At 38.3% G+C, this 15,577-nt stretch overlaps 1 protein-coding gene across 2 annotated transcripts in view; it reads right to left on the reverse strand.

Annotated features, from left to right (window-relative positions):
- The window catches only part of kcnh5.S (potassium voltage-gated channel subfamily H member 5 S homeolog), a 154,299-nt gene that overhangs the window by 91,123 nt on the left and 47,599 nt on the right, over nt 1-15,577 (reverse strand). For both annotated transcript variants that reach the window (XM_018232289.2, XM_018232286.2), the window contains 2 exons: nt 11,649-11,764; nt 4,465-4,857 (listed from right to left, as the gene is read on the reverse strand). In XM_018232289.2, coding sequence (XP_018087778.1) covers nt 4,465-4,857; nt 11,649-11,764 — 509 coding nt within the window. The remainder of the gene's footprint in view (nt 1-4,464; nt 4,858-11,648; nt 11,765-15,577) is intronic.

Here is a 15,577-nt window from a genome sequence, read left to right on the forward strand (position 1 = left end):
CACACGACATGTTTCAGGCAGAATATGCCCTTTTTTCAAATGCTGCCCAAAACATGTCGTGTGGACAATAAATTTGCACATTAGCAGTAAATCTGCAGCAGTGTCCACTTCTCAACTTTGTAAAGCTATAGTACTATATTTGGTGCCAGGACGGATCACCAGTGGGACAAGATATAGGACCAGCTATACTCTCCATCGTGTATAAATTTACAGCTTGTGATCCAACCACTCAGGTCTTTTATTTAATTTTCCAACTTGGCAGCAGCACTTCTGCACTTTAATTCCTATGTTTGCAAATCAGCCCTGAATTGTGCACTTGTGTCATTTTTTAAAATTGGCAGAAGAAGAGTTTGCGACTTGCAAAACCTTTAATAAATACATGCAGTAGAAAATTGTTTGCACTATACATTTTTTACTTTAATGATTTGTATTACTTTGTCCCATGTTATTTTTATGACACAGCTCTGTAATAGGGTAACGTGATAAAATTACAGCATTTGCACAATGTCTACTAATTCATAGCAAGGAATCATATGTTTAAAACAGGTGACCAATAAATATTACATGCTTATGGCTTCTTTGGGTTACTAGACCTCGTGCAAACTTTGCAAAGGTATATTACTTTGCCCTTATCTATAATGATTAAAATCTATACTATATGTCCTGCACAGTACAGTATGTGCACGTTGTACTATTTAATAACTAATAGAGAATAAAGAGTCTATTTTCCTAGCTAAGCAAGGGAAAGTTTTAGTCATCTGTGGGTGCTTTCTTGAGAAAAAGCAGCTATTCAACAATGAAGAACTACCGTATATACTCGAGTATAAGCCATCCCGAGTATAAGGCGAGGTACCTAATTTTACCTCCAAAAATTGGGAAAGCGTATTGACTCGAGTATAAGCCGAGGGTGAGAAATGCAGCAGCTTCTGGTAAGTTTCAATCAAAAAAATTGAGGGTTTCTGCTCCCATTGGAGGTGCCGGCGTCTCGTTCTTGGATGCCGGCGAATATTCTTGGACGCCGGCGAATATTCTTGGAGACTATTCTTGGACCCCGGCGACTATTCTTAGACGCCGGCGACCGTTTTTGCGCTTGACCTGAGTATAAGCCGAGGTAGAGTTTTTCAGCATATTTTGGGGGCTGAAAAACTCGGCTTATACTCCAGTATATACTGTATGTTATGGTATCTGCAGTGGCCCTTATAAAGAGCTGGCCTGGTTAATATAGCTGTAGACCAGTAAATGCAGGGACACAGGGAGGTGAAGAATATACATTCTCTGAAACACAGCAGATAGAAAATAGAAGATAAAAACTTCATATCTGGAAAGCTCTTTATGTCAATCGCAGCTAAACAAAGTGTGGTAAAAAAATATTAACTTTGATTAAATTTGGAATGATCTGGAGAAGTGAACATTCTACACTTTACAGAAAACTTCATATGTTCTGCAAGACACACGAAATGGAGCACAATCCCACTAAAGTGATTGATAATGTGAGACTTCTGCAGCTAAACTATGCCCTGTTTTATACCCTTTAAAACAATGCAAATAGTGTATTGCATTCACAGACTTGCATTATTGTTGAACCTAATGTCAGAGGTTCACACACCAAAAGAACCTGGGCTGGGCTATAGATAGAGCTCTGCAGTATTACAGCCTCATTTCCGCAGTGTTTTAACTTTTTCATAGGGAGACTAAGATAAAAAAAAAGTAATTTAAACTAAACTCTATTAATTAAACTCATGTTGAAAGGGGGGGTATACTACCACTTTAATTTCAGCCCCGTATCTAGTTGCTAGGGCTTGCATTGGCCAAAGATTCCTTACTATACAAAAAAGAATATTTTCTGATTTATTAAGCACCGATTGTGCTCTCTCTTTGATTTGTTGGAAATGTCAAATGTCAAATGTCAAATATCTCGGCCTTTTCTGAGCCTGGAATATCAAACCAGTCCCTGGATCCCATTATACTTAATCATCCTTCTCTTTCTCTTTTGCTAACTATTTCTCATTCCAGTGCCTCAAGGTTTGATTTTTTTTATCTCTCTGTTGTTTTCTAGTTTTTCACTTGTATGATGATGATATTAAGTAATACATTATTTAGATACCCCTTTAATAACCATTGATGTTACCAGCAAAACTAATGATATCTTCCTAGAATCTACACCATATCAAACTAAATAATGGAATAAATATTATAATGGGAAAAAGACCCATCAAGATAATTCAGTTATAGTGCAACATCCATCTCACTATAATATAAACCGGATTTTCCTGTATTGAAAACTAAAACATAAACCTAGTAAATAAATTAAAATATACTGATTCAAAAGATTCACCTAGGTATATATTTGCGGTAAAAGAATAACTAAGGCAGCATATACTTGCCAAGATACATAATAGGGACACTGAGATCACAAAATGGTGCACAGGTCTCAGAGAAAAGCGTAGGATGCTGGGAGCAATTGTATCAATTGCTGCCTTTAATGAAACTCAGGGATTCTACTAAGTAGGGCCAAAGATAAGAAATGTATGAACTTATGGAGCGCATTTAGGACATCCTCAGGGGAAATCACTCTCCTGCATGCAATCTCATAAGGCAGAGTTATGCAGTATTGCCTGTGTTTTCTCTCATCCATACTCAAAGGCTGACATCACACTTCTGTCCTGGGTCCTCCCTCATCAGCCTTCAACCGTCAGCTCTTCCTCCTCAGCCCTCCCTCCTCAGGCATCAGCCATCAGCCCTCCCTCCTCGGTCTTCAGTACAAATGCTCTCTGTCCTCAGCCCTCCCTCCTCAGCCCTCAGTACAAACGCTCTCCATCCTTAGCCCTCCCTCCTCAGTACAAACGCTCTCCATCTTCAGCCCTCCCTCCTCAGTACAAACGCTCTCCATCCTCAGCCCTCCCTCCTCAGCCATCAGCCTGGCTTAGGAGCTGAGGTTTGAGGCGGGATGGCTGAGACCTGAGGAGGGAGGGCTGAGGATGGAAAGCATTTGTACTGAGGGCTGAGGAGGGAGGGCTGAGGATGGAGAGCATTTGTACTGAGGAGGGAGGGAGGGCGGACGGCTGATGCCTGAGGAGGGAGGGTTGAGGACCGAGGAGGGAGGGCTGAGGAATGAGCCACTAGAGGGGGGAAATCACAACAGGAGCAGCCTCCAGATCAGTGAGTAAAATAAGAGGCGACTCTGCATACTTCTTCGTTAGGAGAGCGCACGCAGGAGCGTGTGTTCCCCTGATGTCCTAAAATGCATTCCGAATCAACTAATGTATCAATGTTGACCAGTTACAGAGTCTATGATACCACCTCCCAGAGCTGTTTCAGAAAGATATAAGAAGGTGAAAAATGAAACATTAGAAACATGGTCACAAATAGAAACTAAAGAGTCAGTGAAAATGGTCTCTGTTTCTGAACTATCTGAAAACAACAGAACTGAAAAAAAACCCTCAAGTCACTGATTGGTTACTATCTGGTAACCAATCAGTGGAAACCAGTAGCGTTTGTTGAGGGCGGTGGGCCCTGCTGCGTGACGCGCAGCCGGGCCCCGCCCCCCTCCGTACGGCCGCATTTGGCCGAGTTTCCAATGGCGAACGGACTGCCGGGGGGCCCTGAGGGGGTGCAGGCCCTGGCCCGCTCGCACCCCCTGCTCCCCCGGTAGTTCCGCCACTGGTGGAAACCAAGAGAGCTGCAAAGCAGGAAGTAACGTTATGTTCTGTTATGTTAGACATCCAGTCACTCCAGCCTTTATACATTACATTTTTGGCTAACTAACTATATTGAAAACATTGTATATTTTTGCACTGCCTATTTATTTACCCACTTTTTATTTTTATACCGAACAATTCTGTTAATTAGCAAAATAATAAACACACTTCTGAAAAATACACGTGTGTTTCTGACATATCACTTTGCCAATAGCGTGAAACAACCTGATATAAAATTACAAATTTCACAAAATGGTAGAAACAAGAAGAAATGCTAGCAAAAAGAAAATAGAGAAACTTGTTCACCCATTTTAATACAAGGGACCTTGTGAATAGAAGCAGTATATATGCCGGATTAATAGGAACAAAACAAACCACTCCTTGGCGCTTCGCTTAACATATAATTTTTATTTTTCTTAATTATGTTTCATTCATGAATTCATGATTCTGTTGAACTGTATATGCATGATGTTTCTTTTGAAGGACTAATGAGTTTGATTTTGCTTGATATTTGGAGTGAAAAACAATTATTTTAAGTTGCCATTTAATAAAGGCAAATAGGACATTTTCCTATAACCCGATAAAAACAGGAACAAGTATATTTTTGGATGTTCTAATTAACCATCAGCTTGACTGTTCCAGATTTAGCAAACTAAACTTATGTTATATGCAAGTTTAGATCTCCACCCAACATCAAGATTTTGTTAAAGGTGATATCAACATAAAGAGCTTTTCCAAAAAAACATCACAACCAAGAAAAACTTACCTCATCCACATTTTCAAAGGCATTGATGATGTCATACGGTAAACAAGAGAGAAGGTCTATGACAAACCATGTTTTCAAGTAGTTCATTCGAATGAGTTTGGGATCTGAAATGACTTCTCCTCCAGGCCCAACAAAAGTTGTATGAAAATTTAAAACAATGTCTACCAGGAAAATAACATCCACCACGCTGTCCAGCACCAGCCAGGCTATATTGTTCTGTTTTGTCTTGAAAGAGACATTATAGGGGACCATAATTGCAGTATAGAAAGTCAGAATTAAGATGACCCAGTCCCATGTCGTCTTGAATGCACAGTAATGCAAAATAATATGTGGTGGTGTTTTTGGTGCTTCTTGCTTGTATTGGGGAAGAATGTCTGAACCCAACTGAAGTACCTAAATCAACAAAATATTAAGAAATATAGATGTTAAACATATTAGAGCATTCAATCAAACACTAATTGCCATAAACATGTATAAACGTGAGGCTTTGTTAAACAGCTTCCCAAAAGATAACTTGTGCTTAATACCCTTATTGCCACTTTTATCTTATACACGGATTATTACACTGATTTTCAGTTCAGCTGCTTTCAGATTGTTTCAACAGAAATAAATACTTTTTTCAATTGCTTTTCATTATTTATTTCTGACTGTTTTAGGTAACAGTTATAGTCAACAAATGCTAGTATAAAGGGCAAATACAATACTGTATATTAATAGTATTAGTACTGCCATTTGGAAATGGTGGTAATTTCATATAGCAATCCCCCCCATTAAAAAGTCACTTCGTTTTACGAAGTCACCTCGCGAGGAAACTTCGGGTGACTTCGGAAAACGAAGTGATCTGAGTGTCATCCCACCGTCGATTTTCATTCTAGCTGGTGGGAAGAAGAGGAGATTTGTCACCGGACACTAATCTCCCCGAATTGCAGCGTGTGTCTCCAAAAGATCGGTGTCTCCAAATCTGCCCCAGTAGCTCCCCATCTTCTTTTCTGCTGATTCACTGCACATGCTCTGTGCTGCTGTCACTTACCGGTACTGAGCTTAGGGAGCCACTCACAATATACAGTACACATAGAATAGAAATGTCACAATATAAGGCTGATTAGTAATTAATACACATAATTACTACATGGCAGCACAGAAACCAGTGCAATTAGCATCAGAATTTAATAATCAGCAAACCTGTAGCATCAGCTTATATTACAGCCAGGGAAGCTCATTTTCTGCTGGATAATTAGTGACGAGCCCTAAGCTTAGCTTCTCAACAGCCAATCAGAGCCCACTGAGCATGTGAGTGTCACAGACACTTTCCAAGATGGTGACCCCCTGTGACAAGTTTGAAGTCCTGGATCATTGCTGCTATTGACAAGCTGACACTTTAGGCTGGTGCAATAAGTTCACTATATAAAATATGGCATTTTAACCATATTCATTTTTAGGTTTAGTTCTCTTTTAAAGAACATATGGTATGAATGCATACTGTGTTAAGAAACTATCAATTCGGATACAACAAATTACTTCTCTCAGAATTAATAACAAGGCTATGGACACAGAAATGCTTATTTTTGTTCAGCCTTTGTTTAGCCTTTAGGCAGTGGAAGATATTTGGCACTTTTTTGTGCCGTTTAAACTGAACACATTGTTAATGGCTGAATTTGAGTCTCAGTATCAAACAACACAACTTCTGTCCATATTTGTTTACATAGAAAAGAAACATATGGATTATGGTTGTTTTCTTTAAATATTTAGACACGGTGCTATGTACAGCACATGCACACAATTGCCACAGGGGCTGTGTGAAAAGGAAACATAACAGCTCCTTTTATCTCCCAGTTTGATGAGGTTCCAAAGGCTAATAACACTCGCTGAATTATTTAATGGGATAATCTACAGATCTCATCAATAGATGAATCATGAGGGAAAGGGCAGTCAGCGTCTTATCACACACATTATGAGAACGATAGGCCAGGAGTGTAACCCAAATCCAGGAGGGATTAATTACAGAATGTACTACATAACCTGATGCACTGAACAGGTAACACTACAGTAGAAACGGCTCTCTAGTGGGGAAAATTTAATATTCAGCTTTATTGCTTGAAGACCCTTTAGGCCTTAGATGCTTAGAGCAAAAGGAACATCTGATCGACGCTGTGCTTGTTAACAAGAGCATTCCCCTTGCACTGAAAAAAAAACTAATCTCAAAATCCTAATCACAGAATATGATCAATCGCTTTAATTAGACCAACAGCTGCAACGATGGCCTCTTTATTTTTATGCAAGGAAAACTTTGATGCATGAATGTTGATTACTGGGGCCTCTGGGGCAATGTGGGCAGAACAGAAATATGCAGCAAACTTTGTTCTATCTTTGCACAGGGATTACATTTAAATTCTCACTTTCCATGTGGGCTCCTGTTTTTGTTCTGCATATCAAGGCTGTACCATGTTCACTCAGTAAAGACATTATCGTTGAATCAAGACCATTTGATATTTCACATTAGCGAACAGTTATCTGTTTACGATATTGTACTATGAAGCCTTTGACGTTTAATTTTTTAAAATGACTATAAAGGGTTTTGTTATTGAGCGTCACCAAATCGAGCACTGGTTTTACTAAACAGGACATTAAAGGACCAGTTACATCATTTTTTTTTTTTTTAATTCGTTAGTATAGAACGAAAAAGAACACAAAGACAAATTAAACTTTTAAATCGCTAAGTCTTTATTATGAAATAACTTACCGAAACTCCGCTTGCACTCCTCTTCAGAAAAGGCGATCCATCATGCAGCGTTCGATTTCTCCTCCCTGCTTTCCTTATAGGAGATAGCCAGGGAGGAGAAGTCGACGAACGCTGCATGATGGATCGTCGCCCTGTCACCTATTCTGAAGAGGAGCACAAGCGGAGTTTCAGTAAATTATTTCTTAATAAAAAGACGTAGGGGTAAATTCACTAACCTCCGGAAATTCGCCAGCCTTCGCTCACATCGCCAGGCAAAGATTCGCCAGGACAACGGTAATTCACTAAAATGCGAAGTTGCATCCAGGGCGCCGAACGATGGCGAAGTTTCGCTAGCGTTAATTCGGCAATCAAAGCGAAGTTGCTCTAGCCTTGGCTAATTTGCATACGGCGGGAAGTTAAATTTCAATGGACGTATATGTTGAAGCAAATACATTACACTACAAAAGCCCAGGAAACCTTAATAAAATAAAATAAAGTTGTTATATTGCCCTACACATGAGCCCAGTGTATAGTTTATGTAGGGGGGAAGCCGGGTACCCTAAAAAAAATTTACGATCTTTTGCAGCCGATCCCCCTCAAAAACTGAAAAGTTTCCAGGGACTTAGAAAAATTGTCAAAGGAAGTCCTATCTACTCTATTGCACTTCGCCTGGTCTGAAGTGGCGAAGGCAAGTCTGGCGCAAGAGGTAACGTTCATTAACATCCACATCTTAGTGAATTTGCGTAGTTACGTCCATTCACCAGAGCGAAAATTGCCTGGCGTTAGAGTGCGAAGTAGCGCTACCGTCTATCTCCTTCGCTAGCGAATTTACCCAGTGCCCGTTAGTAAACCGGCGAAGTTCCGAAATGACGTCACGCTAGTTAGTTAGTCACTTCGCCCTTTAGTAAATTTCCCCCTTAGTGATTTAAAAGTTTAATTTGTATTTGTGGTTTTTTTTTTCATTCTATACTAACAATTTAAAAAAAAAAATTATGTTACTGGTCCTTTAAGGGGGTTATTTATCAAGGTCCGGATATCCAAACCTCTAATAATTCGTAGTTTTCGGTGGAAAAAAAAAACTAAGAATTTTTTGAGATTTATTAAAGTGCAATAGTCTAAAAACTCAGAATCTGAAACCCCGGCATCTAAAAGCTCTCGAAGTCCTGGATAAGTCAATGGAGAAGGTCCCAGTGTCTGCGCTGATGTCTTTACCGATATCAGGTTGTGGCGCAAAAAACTCGTGTTTTTTGCGGTATACCCTGAAGAACTCAGAGTCTTCGGGGAAAGCTCCAAAGTTTGCCCGACCCTTCTTTTTCTGGCTTTTTTCTTCATAAATAAGGTCCATTTGGGAATTCAGAGTTTCTCGAAGTTTGATATTAGAAATACTGAGATAAAGTCGCACCTTGATAAATAACCCCCTTAGATAAAAAGATGTGTCTTTCACTAGAGTTACGACTAATGATCACAAGTATATTTAAGTTATTGCTAACATTTACCTTCTTTGTCAGGAGACTTTATGATGTAAGCCCTTCTTAACCAGTCTAAACCGGCTAAAATGAAAAACCGCTGGCGCTAATAACACGCGGTGATTCATTTTCCGAAGTTGCCCGAAGTTTCCTCGTGAGGCAACTTCGGAAAACGAACCGCCGCGTGTGATTAGCGCCGGCGTTTTTTCATTTAAGCCGGCGCATATTCAGGGAAGGCGTTTGGGGAGATTGGTCGCCACAAAATCGAGTCGATTAGTCGCCAGGCGACCAAATCTCCCCAAAACGCCCTGTGTGGCCTGACCCTAAGACTTAAATGTAATTATGGAAAGGTCTCTTATTTGGAAAACCCCAGGTCCCAAGCTTTCCAGGCAATACATCCCCACACACGTAATTCAATTCATTAACTATAAAAATAATAGTACACTGAAGAAAATACCAACATGTATAGGCGTACAACCTCATAAAATAGAATTTTTTTTTTTTTTTTTAATTACCAAAATCATTTAGCAATGAGATGAAGCCACTTTCTTTGTAATCAAGTGCTATTCATTATCATTCCTAAGACATGGATATTTACTGGTCTCGTCTTATAGGAATTCAAACGGGTGCCCCAGGGCTCTGGCACTTACACATAGATGGGCAGATTTATCAAGATTTATTTGAAATTCGAATAAAAAAGACCAACTGAAACTTATTTTAAAAAATCAAAGTTTTTTTTTTGCGGGTCAGTATTCATTCAAATTCGAATCGTACGAATCGAAGAAATAGCGCATTGAATTCGAAGCAAAGTGTTTCCCCAAAAAAAAAAAAACGTTTGATTTTTCAAAGTCCACCAATTGACTCCAAATAGGTTCTAGGAGGTCCTCCATAGGCTTAAACAATAATTTGGCAGGTTTTTAAAGAACAGACATTATAAAATTCTACTTTTCAAATTTGAATCAAATTCAATTTTTTTTTTCTAATTCGAATTTTCACTTCGAACCTTTGATATATCTGTCCTTTACTGTATCAAAGATTGAATTTCGAATTGATATGAATTTTTTTTTTCTCTAATAAATTCGAATGCACTCACAACTCAAATGGGAGGTTATTTATGGAAATAACTAAATAACTAAAATTTGATCGAAAGGGAAAGATCCGAAACTTCATTTTGTATTTGAATCGAAAACAAACTAAACTCAAATCTAATTTTCCTCTGAAAAAAAATGTCAGGAAGGCTATTAGCATATTCAAATGAGTCAAAGGACCTCTGCCATTGACTTGTCAATAAATTTGGAAGGTTTTAGAAGGAATTAGAACTGTTTCCATTGTTGATGTGTGATAAATCTCGCATTCAAATTTACTTACGAATTGGGGGATTAAAATTCTAATGTGTGAATTTTGACAACAAAATAAATTCGAATTTACAATTCGACCCTTAATAAATCGGCCCCTAAATATTGGGCCCTACAGTATTTTGCTGCTTTATAGAAAAAACTGAGTATTCTCTGAATATGACTATACATTTTGCCCCAGTGTTGGTTTATTACCATTAAACAAACCCATTATATGGCTATTAACCACTTGCCTTTAGCAAACTGTAAAATCTACAACACCAGATGTGAAGGACCTGCCACAAAATAGTTGTTTTCTGGTGGTTGTATTGATTAAAGACCGTGGAAGGTTTTAAGAACGAATACTGTTTTTGTTTTCTACGGAACAGTAAGGGTAGGAGCACGGTGGGTGATTCGGGGAGATTTAGTCGCGTGGTGACTAATCGCCTCGTCTTTGCGGCAATCTCCCCGAACGCCTTCCCTCTGTCTTGCGCCGGCTATAATGAAAAGTTGCCTTCGGCATGGCACACTCTGCATATTCCAAAGTCGCTCAAAGTTGTCTCACGAGGAAACTTTGGGCGACTTCGGAATACGAATCACTGCGTGTGCCATGTCGCAGGCGACTTTTCATTATAGCCTGCGCAAGACAGAGGGAAGACGAGGCGATTAGTCGCCAAGCGACTAAATCTCCCCGAATCGCCCAGTGTGCCCCTACCCTTAAGCCACTAACATTAAGGGGCTGATTCACTAAGGGTCGAATATTCACTAAGGGTCGAATATCGAGGGTTAATTCGAATATCGAAGTCGAAGGATTTAGCGCAAATAGTGCGATCGTACGATCGAAGGATTATTCCTTCGATCGAACGATTAAATCCTTCGAATCGAACGATTCGAAGGATTTAAATCCAACGATCGAAGGAATATCCTTCGATCAAAAAAAGTTAGCCAAGCCTATGGGGACCTTCCCCATAGGCTAACATTGACTTCGGTAGCTTTTAGATGGCGAACTAGGGGGTCGAAGTTTTTTTTAAAGAGAGAGTACTTCGACTATCGAATGGTTGAATAGTCGAACGATTTTTAGTTCGAATCCTTCGATTCGTAGTCATAGTCGAAGGTCGAAGTAGCCCAAAAAAAACTTCGAAATTCAAAGTTTTTTTACTTCGAATCCTTCACTCGAAGTTAGTGAATCGGCCCTAAATGCAAACAAGAGTTATAGGGGTTATTTACTAAACTCTGAATGCAAAAATCATGAAAAATTTGTGATTTTTTTTTATAAAATCAGACTTTTAAAAAAATCACGAATTTTTCAGAATTTATTAAACCCCGAGGATGGAAGTCCGAATCTGAAAAAATCCAGCATCGCAGACCAGTCGAGATTGCATATAAGTCACTGGGACAAGTCCCAATGATTTTTTAAAAGGGCGCTGGGTTTCATGCAATACCCCGAAGTTTTCGGAGTTTACGGGGGAAAAAAAATAAGAAAAAATAAGAAAAAATCGTGAAAATCTGATTTTCTGGAAAATGTAATAATAAATAAGCTTAAAAAAACAGAGCGGATTTGATCGGAGTTTGCAGCAGAAAATATTGAGATAAATTCGGACTTTGATAAATAACCCCCATAGTGTTTCTTCTAAATACAGAATTAACAAAATGATACGTCCTTACTTCAGCTAATCTGGAATGTTTATGGACCACTTCGGCTTTGTTCATTGGAGTTAACTGGTGCAGGACACTCCGGTTGTTTGTCAGAGCTCGTGTTAACCGGGCAAATTTGGTCCATCCTTGAGAGAGAAGGAGAAAAATCACAACAATTACAATAGATGAAAGATATTTTTAGGCGGTTTATTTGTAACGTCTTTATTTAGCATACAGTAAAATATAAACAGTTTCAATGCAAAAATAATTTGTTACATTTCTTTAATAAAAATATGTTATTTATTTCTCATTGTTTTTTTTTGGTTTTTTTAAATTGTCTGCCATCATTCCTGCACAAAAATTAGCCTTTTTGTATTTTTGTATCTTTCTACCGGATGACGATTTTATAGACCAGGCTGGTAAAATACCTGCCAGACGTAATTCTAGCTGTGTGACTGGGGCGCCAGTTAAGATTTACTTTAAAAAGGTATTGTTTTACTTAAAAAAACACCAATAACATGTTACATTTAAAACATGGAGCTTTATGTGCTATTTTAAGAAGTGTTAATAAAAAAACATTTTAATCCTGGGTTGGGAAACAAATTGAATTCTATATACACTCTATATTATATTTAGGGATGCACCGAATCCAGGACTCGCTTCGGGATTCCCTAATTTGCATATGCAAATTAGGATTCAGTTTCGGTTCGTTATTCGCGAAGGATTCAGGGGTTCGGCCGAATCCAAAATAGTGGATTCGGTGCATCCATAATTATATTTCCAGCACAGATAGTTAAATATCCTTCACAATGGGAGGTGAGGCCTTTAGCTGTTGTTAAACTACAACCTTGGCTGGAATGGCCTGCCAGATTACTAGATGATCACCCAGTGGGCCCTGGCCCTAGTGAGCCCCAGCCAAGAATATATATGACCTGCATTACATGAAGGGGCAGATTTATCAAGGGTTGCATTTCATATTCATAGGAGTTTTTTAAAACACCCATCAACTTGAAATTTAACCAATTGAAATTTATTAAAAAAATTGATCCCAGGACGTCTCCCATTGACTAAAACAGCAATTTGGCAGGTTTTAGATGGCGAATAGTCGAATTTGAGTTCTTGAAGGGCCAGGGTATAATAAATCGCAAAAATCTATTTTGAATTTTAGAAAAAAAACTCTAATCAAATTTTAACTATTCCCTAGTCTAATTTTTGGCCATAAATAAAACTCGAAAATAAGAATTTTCAATTCGACCCTTGATAAATGCATCTACATCAGATTATAGCAAAACAAGGCCCTCAAAGTTAGCGATACTTACAACTATTCATTAATTCGTATTAGACTAGACTAATAAAAATGATAGGTTTGCTTTCATGGAACAGGAGACTTTCTTTTTCTAGGACATTCCACTTTACTGGATATTCGCATCCGGAATGTTAAGGGATATCCTATAGGGTAGGACTACATGGACGTTTTCGGCACGATCTGACGTGCTGCAACAAAACGATGGAGTAAAATCGCATGTGACGGAAATAAGGTAATGAAAATGTCGGATGAAGTCGCATCGTTGATCCAAAACACACAGCGTCTGCATCCGTCAGTCGTGTCGCGCCGGATCAACGATGTGACTTCATCCGACATTTTCATTAATTACCTTATTTCCTGCGTCGAAAACGTCTATGTAGTCCAACCCATAAACAGATAGCGTTTTATTAAATTACAACCAACCTGTGATGGTCAAATTTTTTTTTGGGTGGAAAGTTGCAACCTCTATGCTATCTGTAGCGCCTTTAAATAATCATTCTCCTTTATACAAAAGCAGCTTCTTTTTTGCCCTGTTCAGCACGCTGAACTATGCTCTGGAACATTATATTGCACTAGAGAGAAAGCTTTGCCAGTAAAACTGCTAGCCTTGCTAATGATCTAAAATGAGTTCCCCTAACTAATCCGCAAAGCTAGAATAAACATACTAATGCAAAGTAAATATTGTTACAGAGTTGTTAACTTTATGTATGTTTTACATCTGTAACAGAGCAAAATAAAAAAAGGTATTGCTCATGCCCTACCAATATCACATCAATCTAATGCTGCTTGTTTTAGTAAAATCGGATTAAAAGGCACCCATTTTAAAACAGAAATAAAAAAGTAAAATAAAGAATTCTTATATTATAATATCCCTGAAGGTAAGTGCATAGTGTCCCTGTTTTAAATAAACCTAAAAATGCCAAGTATGGAAATACAGATTTAAAAACAAATGTAAGAACACACATAAAAATGACATAGCTAAGCACACATTCAATACAAATGTGAATGCAAACACAAGGTTACTGCACAAAACAGCATGAGAAATGGTTAGATTGTTATTATATGAGATTTAAAACAAGGCAAATTATTACAGAACTATGTTAAATCAGTGTGAAAACATCATTGGACTTTGTAAAGTAGATATAACTGGGCTTATAAAATCAGGACATTGAAATATGTAACATATGTATAAACAATATCCGAACATATAGGGGGTCATTTATTAAGCCCCGAATACCCGAAATCCAAAAAATTAAGATTTTTCGATGGTATGAAAACCATCGGAAAACCAGGAATCTCAAAGCTCTCGGGGTCCTGTATTAGTCAATGGGGAAGGTCCCAGTGTCTGCACTGCTGTCAGTACCGATATCCAATGATTATGGGGATTTTGGGGCAAAAAGTCAGAAAATGTGGAAAAAATTGTGTTTTTTTCCGGAAAAGTCTGAAAACTTCTGACTTTTTGGGCAAAGGTCCGAATTCGGAGTTGCTCGGATTTTTATCTTAGAAATACGGAGATAAATTCGGAGCTTGATCAATAACCCCCATAATGAACAAATGCACAAGTTAATGTAAGAATGGCTAAAGTTGCATACAGATATATAAGCTGTATCTTAAATTGGTGGTTCACCTTCCAACAACTAGTTGTTTTCCGATAGATCACCAGAAATAAGACTTTTTCCAATTACGTTCTATTTTCTATGTGTCACCGTTTTTCTAATATTGAAGTGTAAAGTGTCTTTTTTCACCTTCTATAGCGGCTCTGGGAGGGGGGGTCATCGACCCTGTAAACTGTTCTAAATTGATACATTTAGTTGATACATTTCTTATCTTTGTCACTGCTGAGCAGAATCCCTGAGCTTCATTAAAGGCAGCTGTTAGAATTGATACAATAGTTGCTAATACTCCAGAGACGCTGCTGAGAAATGGATCAACTAAATGTAGCAAAATTGTAACAGTTCAGAATCTGCACCTGAAACACCAGAGGCAGAGACAGGGACATTCAACTTACCGGTAGATAAAAAATAAATGGAAAGTAATTGAAAAAAATCTGAAAACAACTGAACTGAAAAAAAGTGTTTGGAAGGTGAACAACCCCTTTAACCTTTAAATTTGCCCCTTGGATTATTTAACGTTTAATATATTTATAAGAATAAGTAGGGGATTTGCATTGGGATTTGTCATATGGGTGTGTAACACTGATAAACTAATGTGATTTGGGGTACAGTTCAATTTCATAGGGAGGGAAGCGAGTTTTACTCAACTTTAGCCATACCTCCGAAAAAGCCCATTAGAAATCCCAAGTCTATTATGTGCTACTCTAGGATAGGAGAATAAAGCACAAAACACATTTACATTGACGTATCCAAACTATTTTATGCACCACACAATAGAAAAGACAGTGTCAATTTGAAGCAAATGGGTTATCTATAAAAGGGTCAGTTATCCTCCAGTCTCATCAAATTTCATCAGCTTTCCAAGCCCTCTTCATGTTAAGAGAATAATACACCCTGTGCCCTATCTCATTCATTATCCTTTCTGTGACCTTTCAACATTTCTCAATTCAGAGTTCCGCTGACTTTCAATTATTGCTGGTTTCACAGAATCATAGGTAGTATTGGAGATAACACCATTTACTTCAAATATGCCATGCCAA

This window comes from Xenopus laevis, chromosome 8S (genome assembly GCF_017654675.1).
Source record: "Xenopus laevis strain J_2021 chromosome 8S, Xenopus_laevis_v10.1, whole genome shotgun sequence".
NCBI classification, from domain to species: Eukaryota; Metazoa; Chordata; class Amphibia; order Anura; family Pipidae; genus Xenopus; species Xenopus laevis.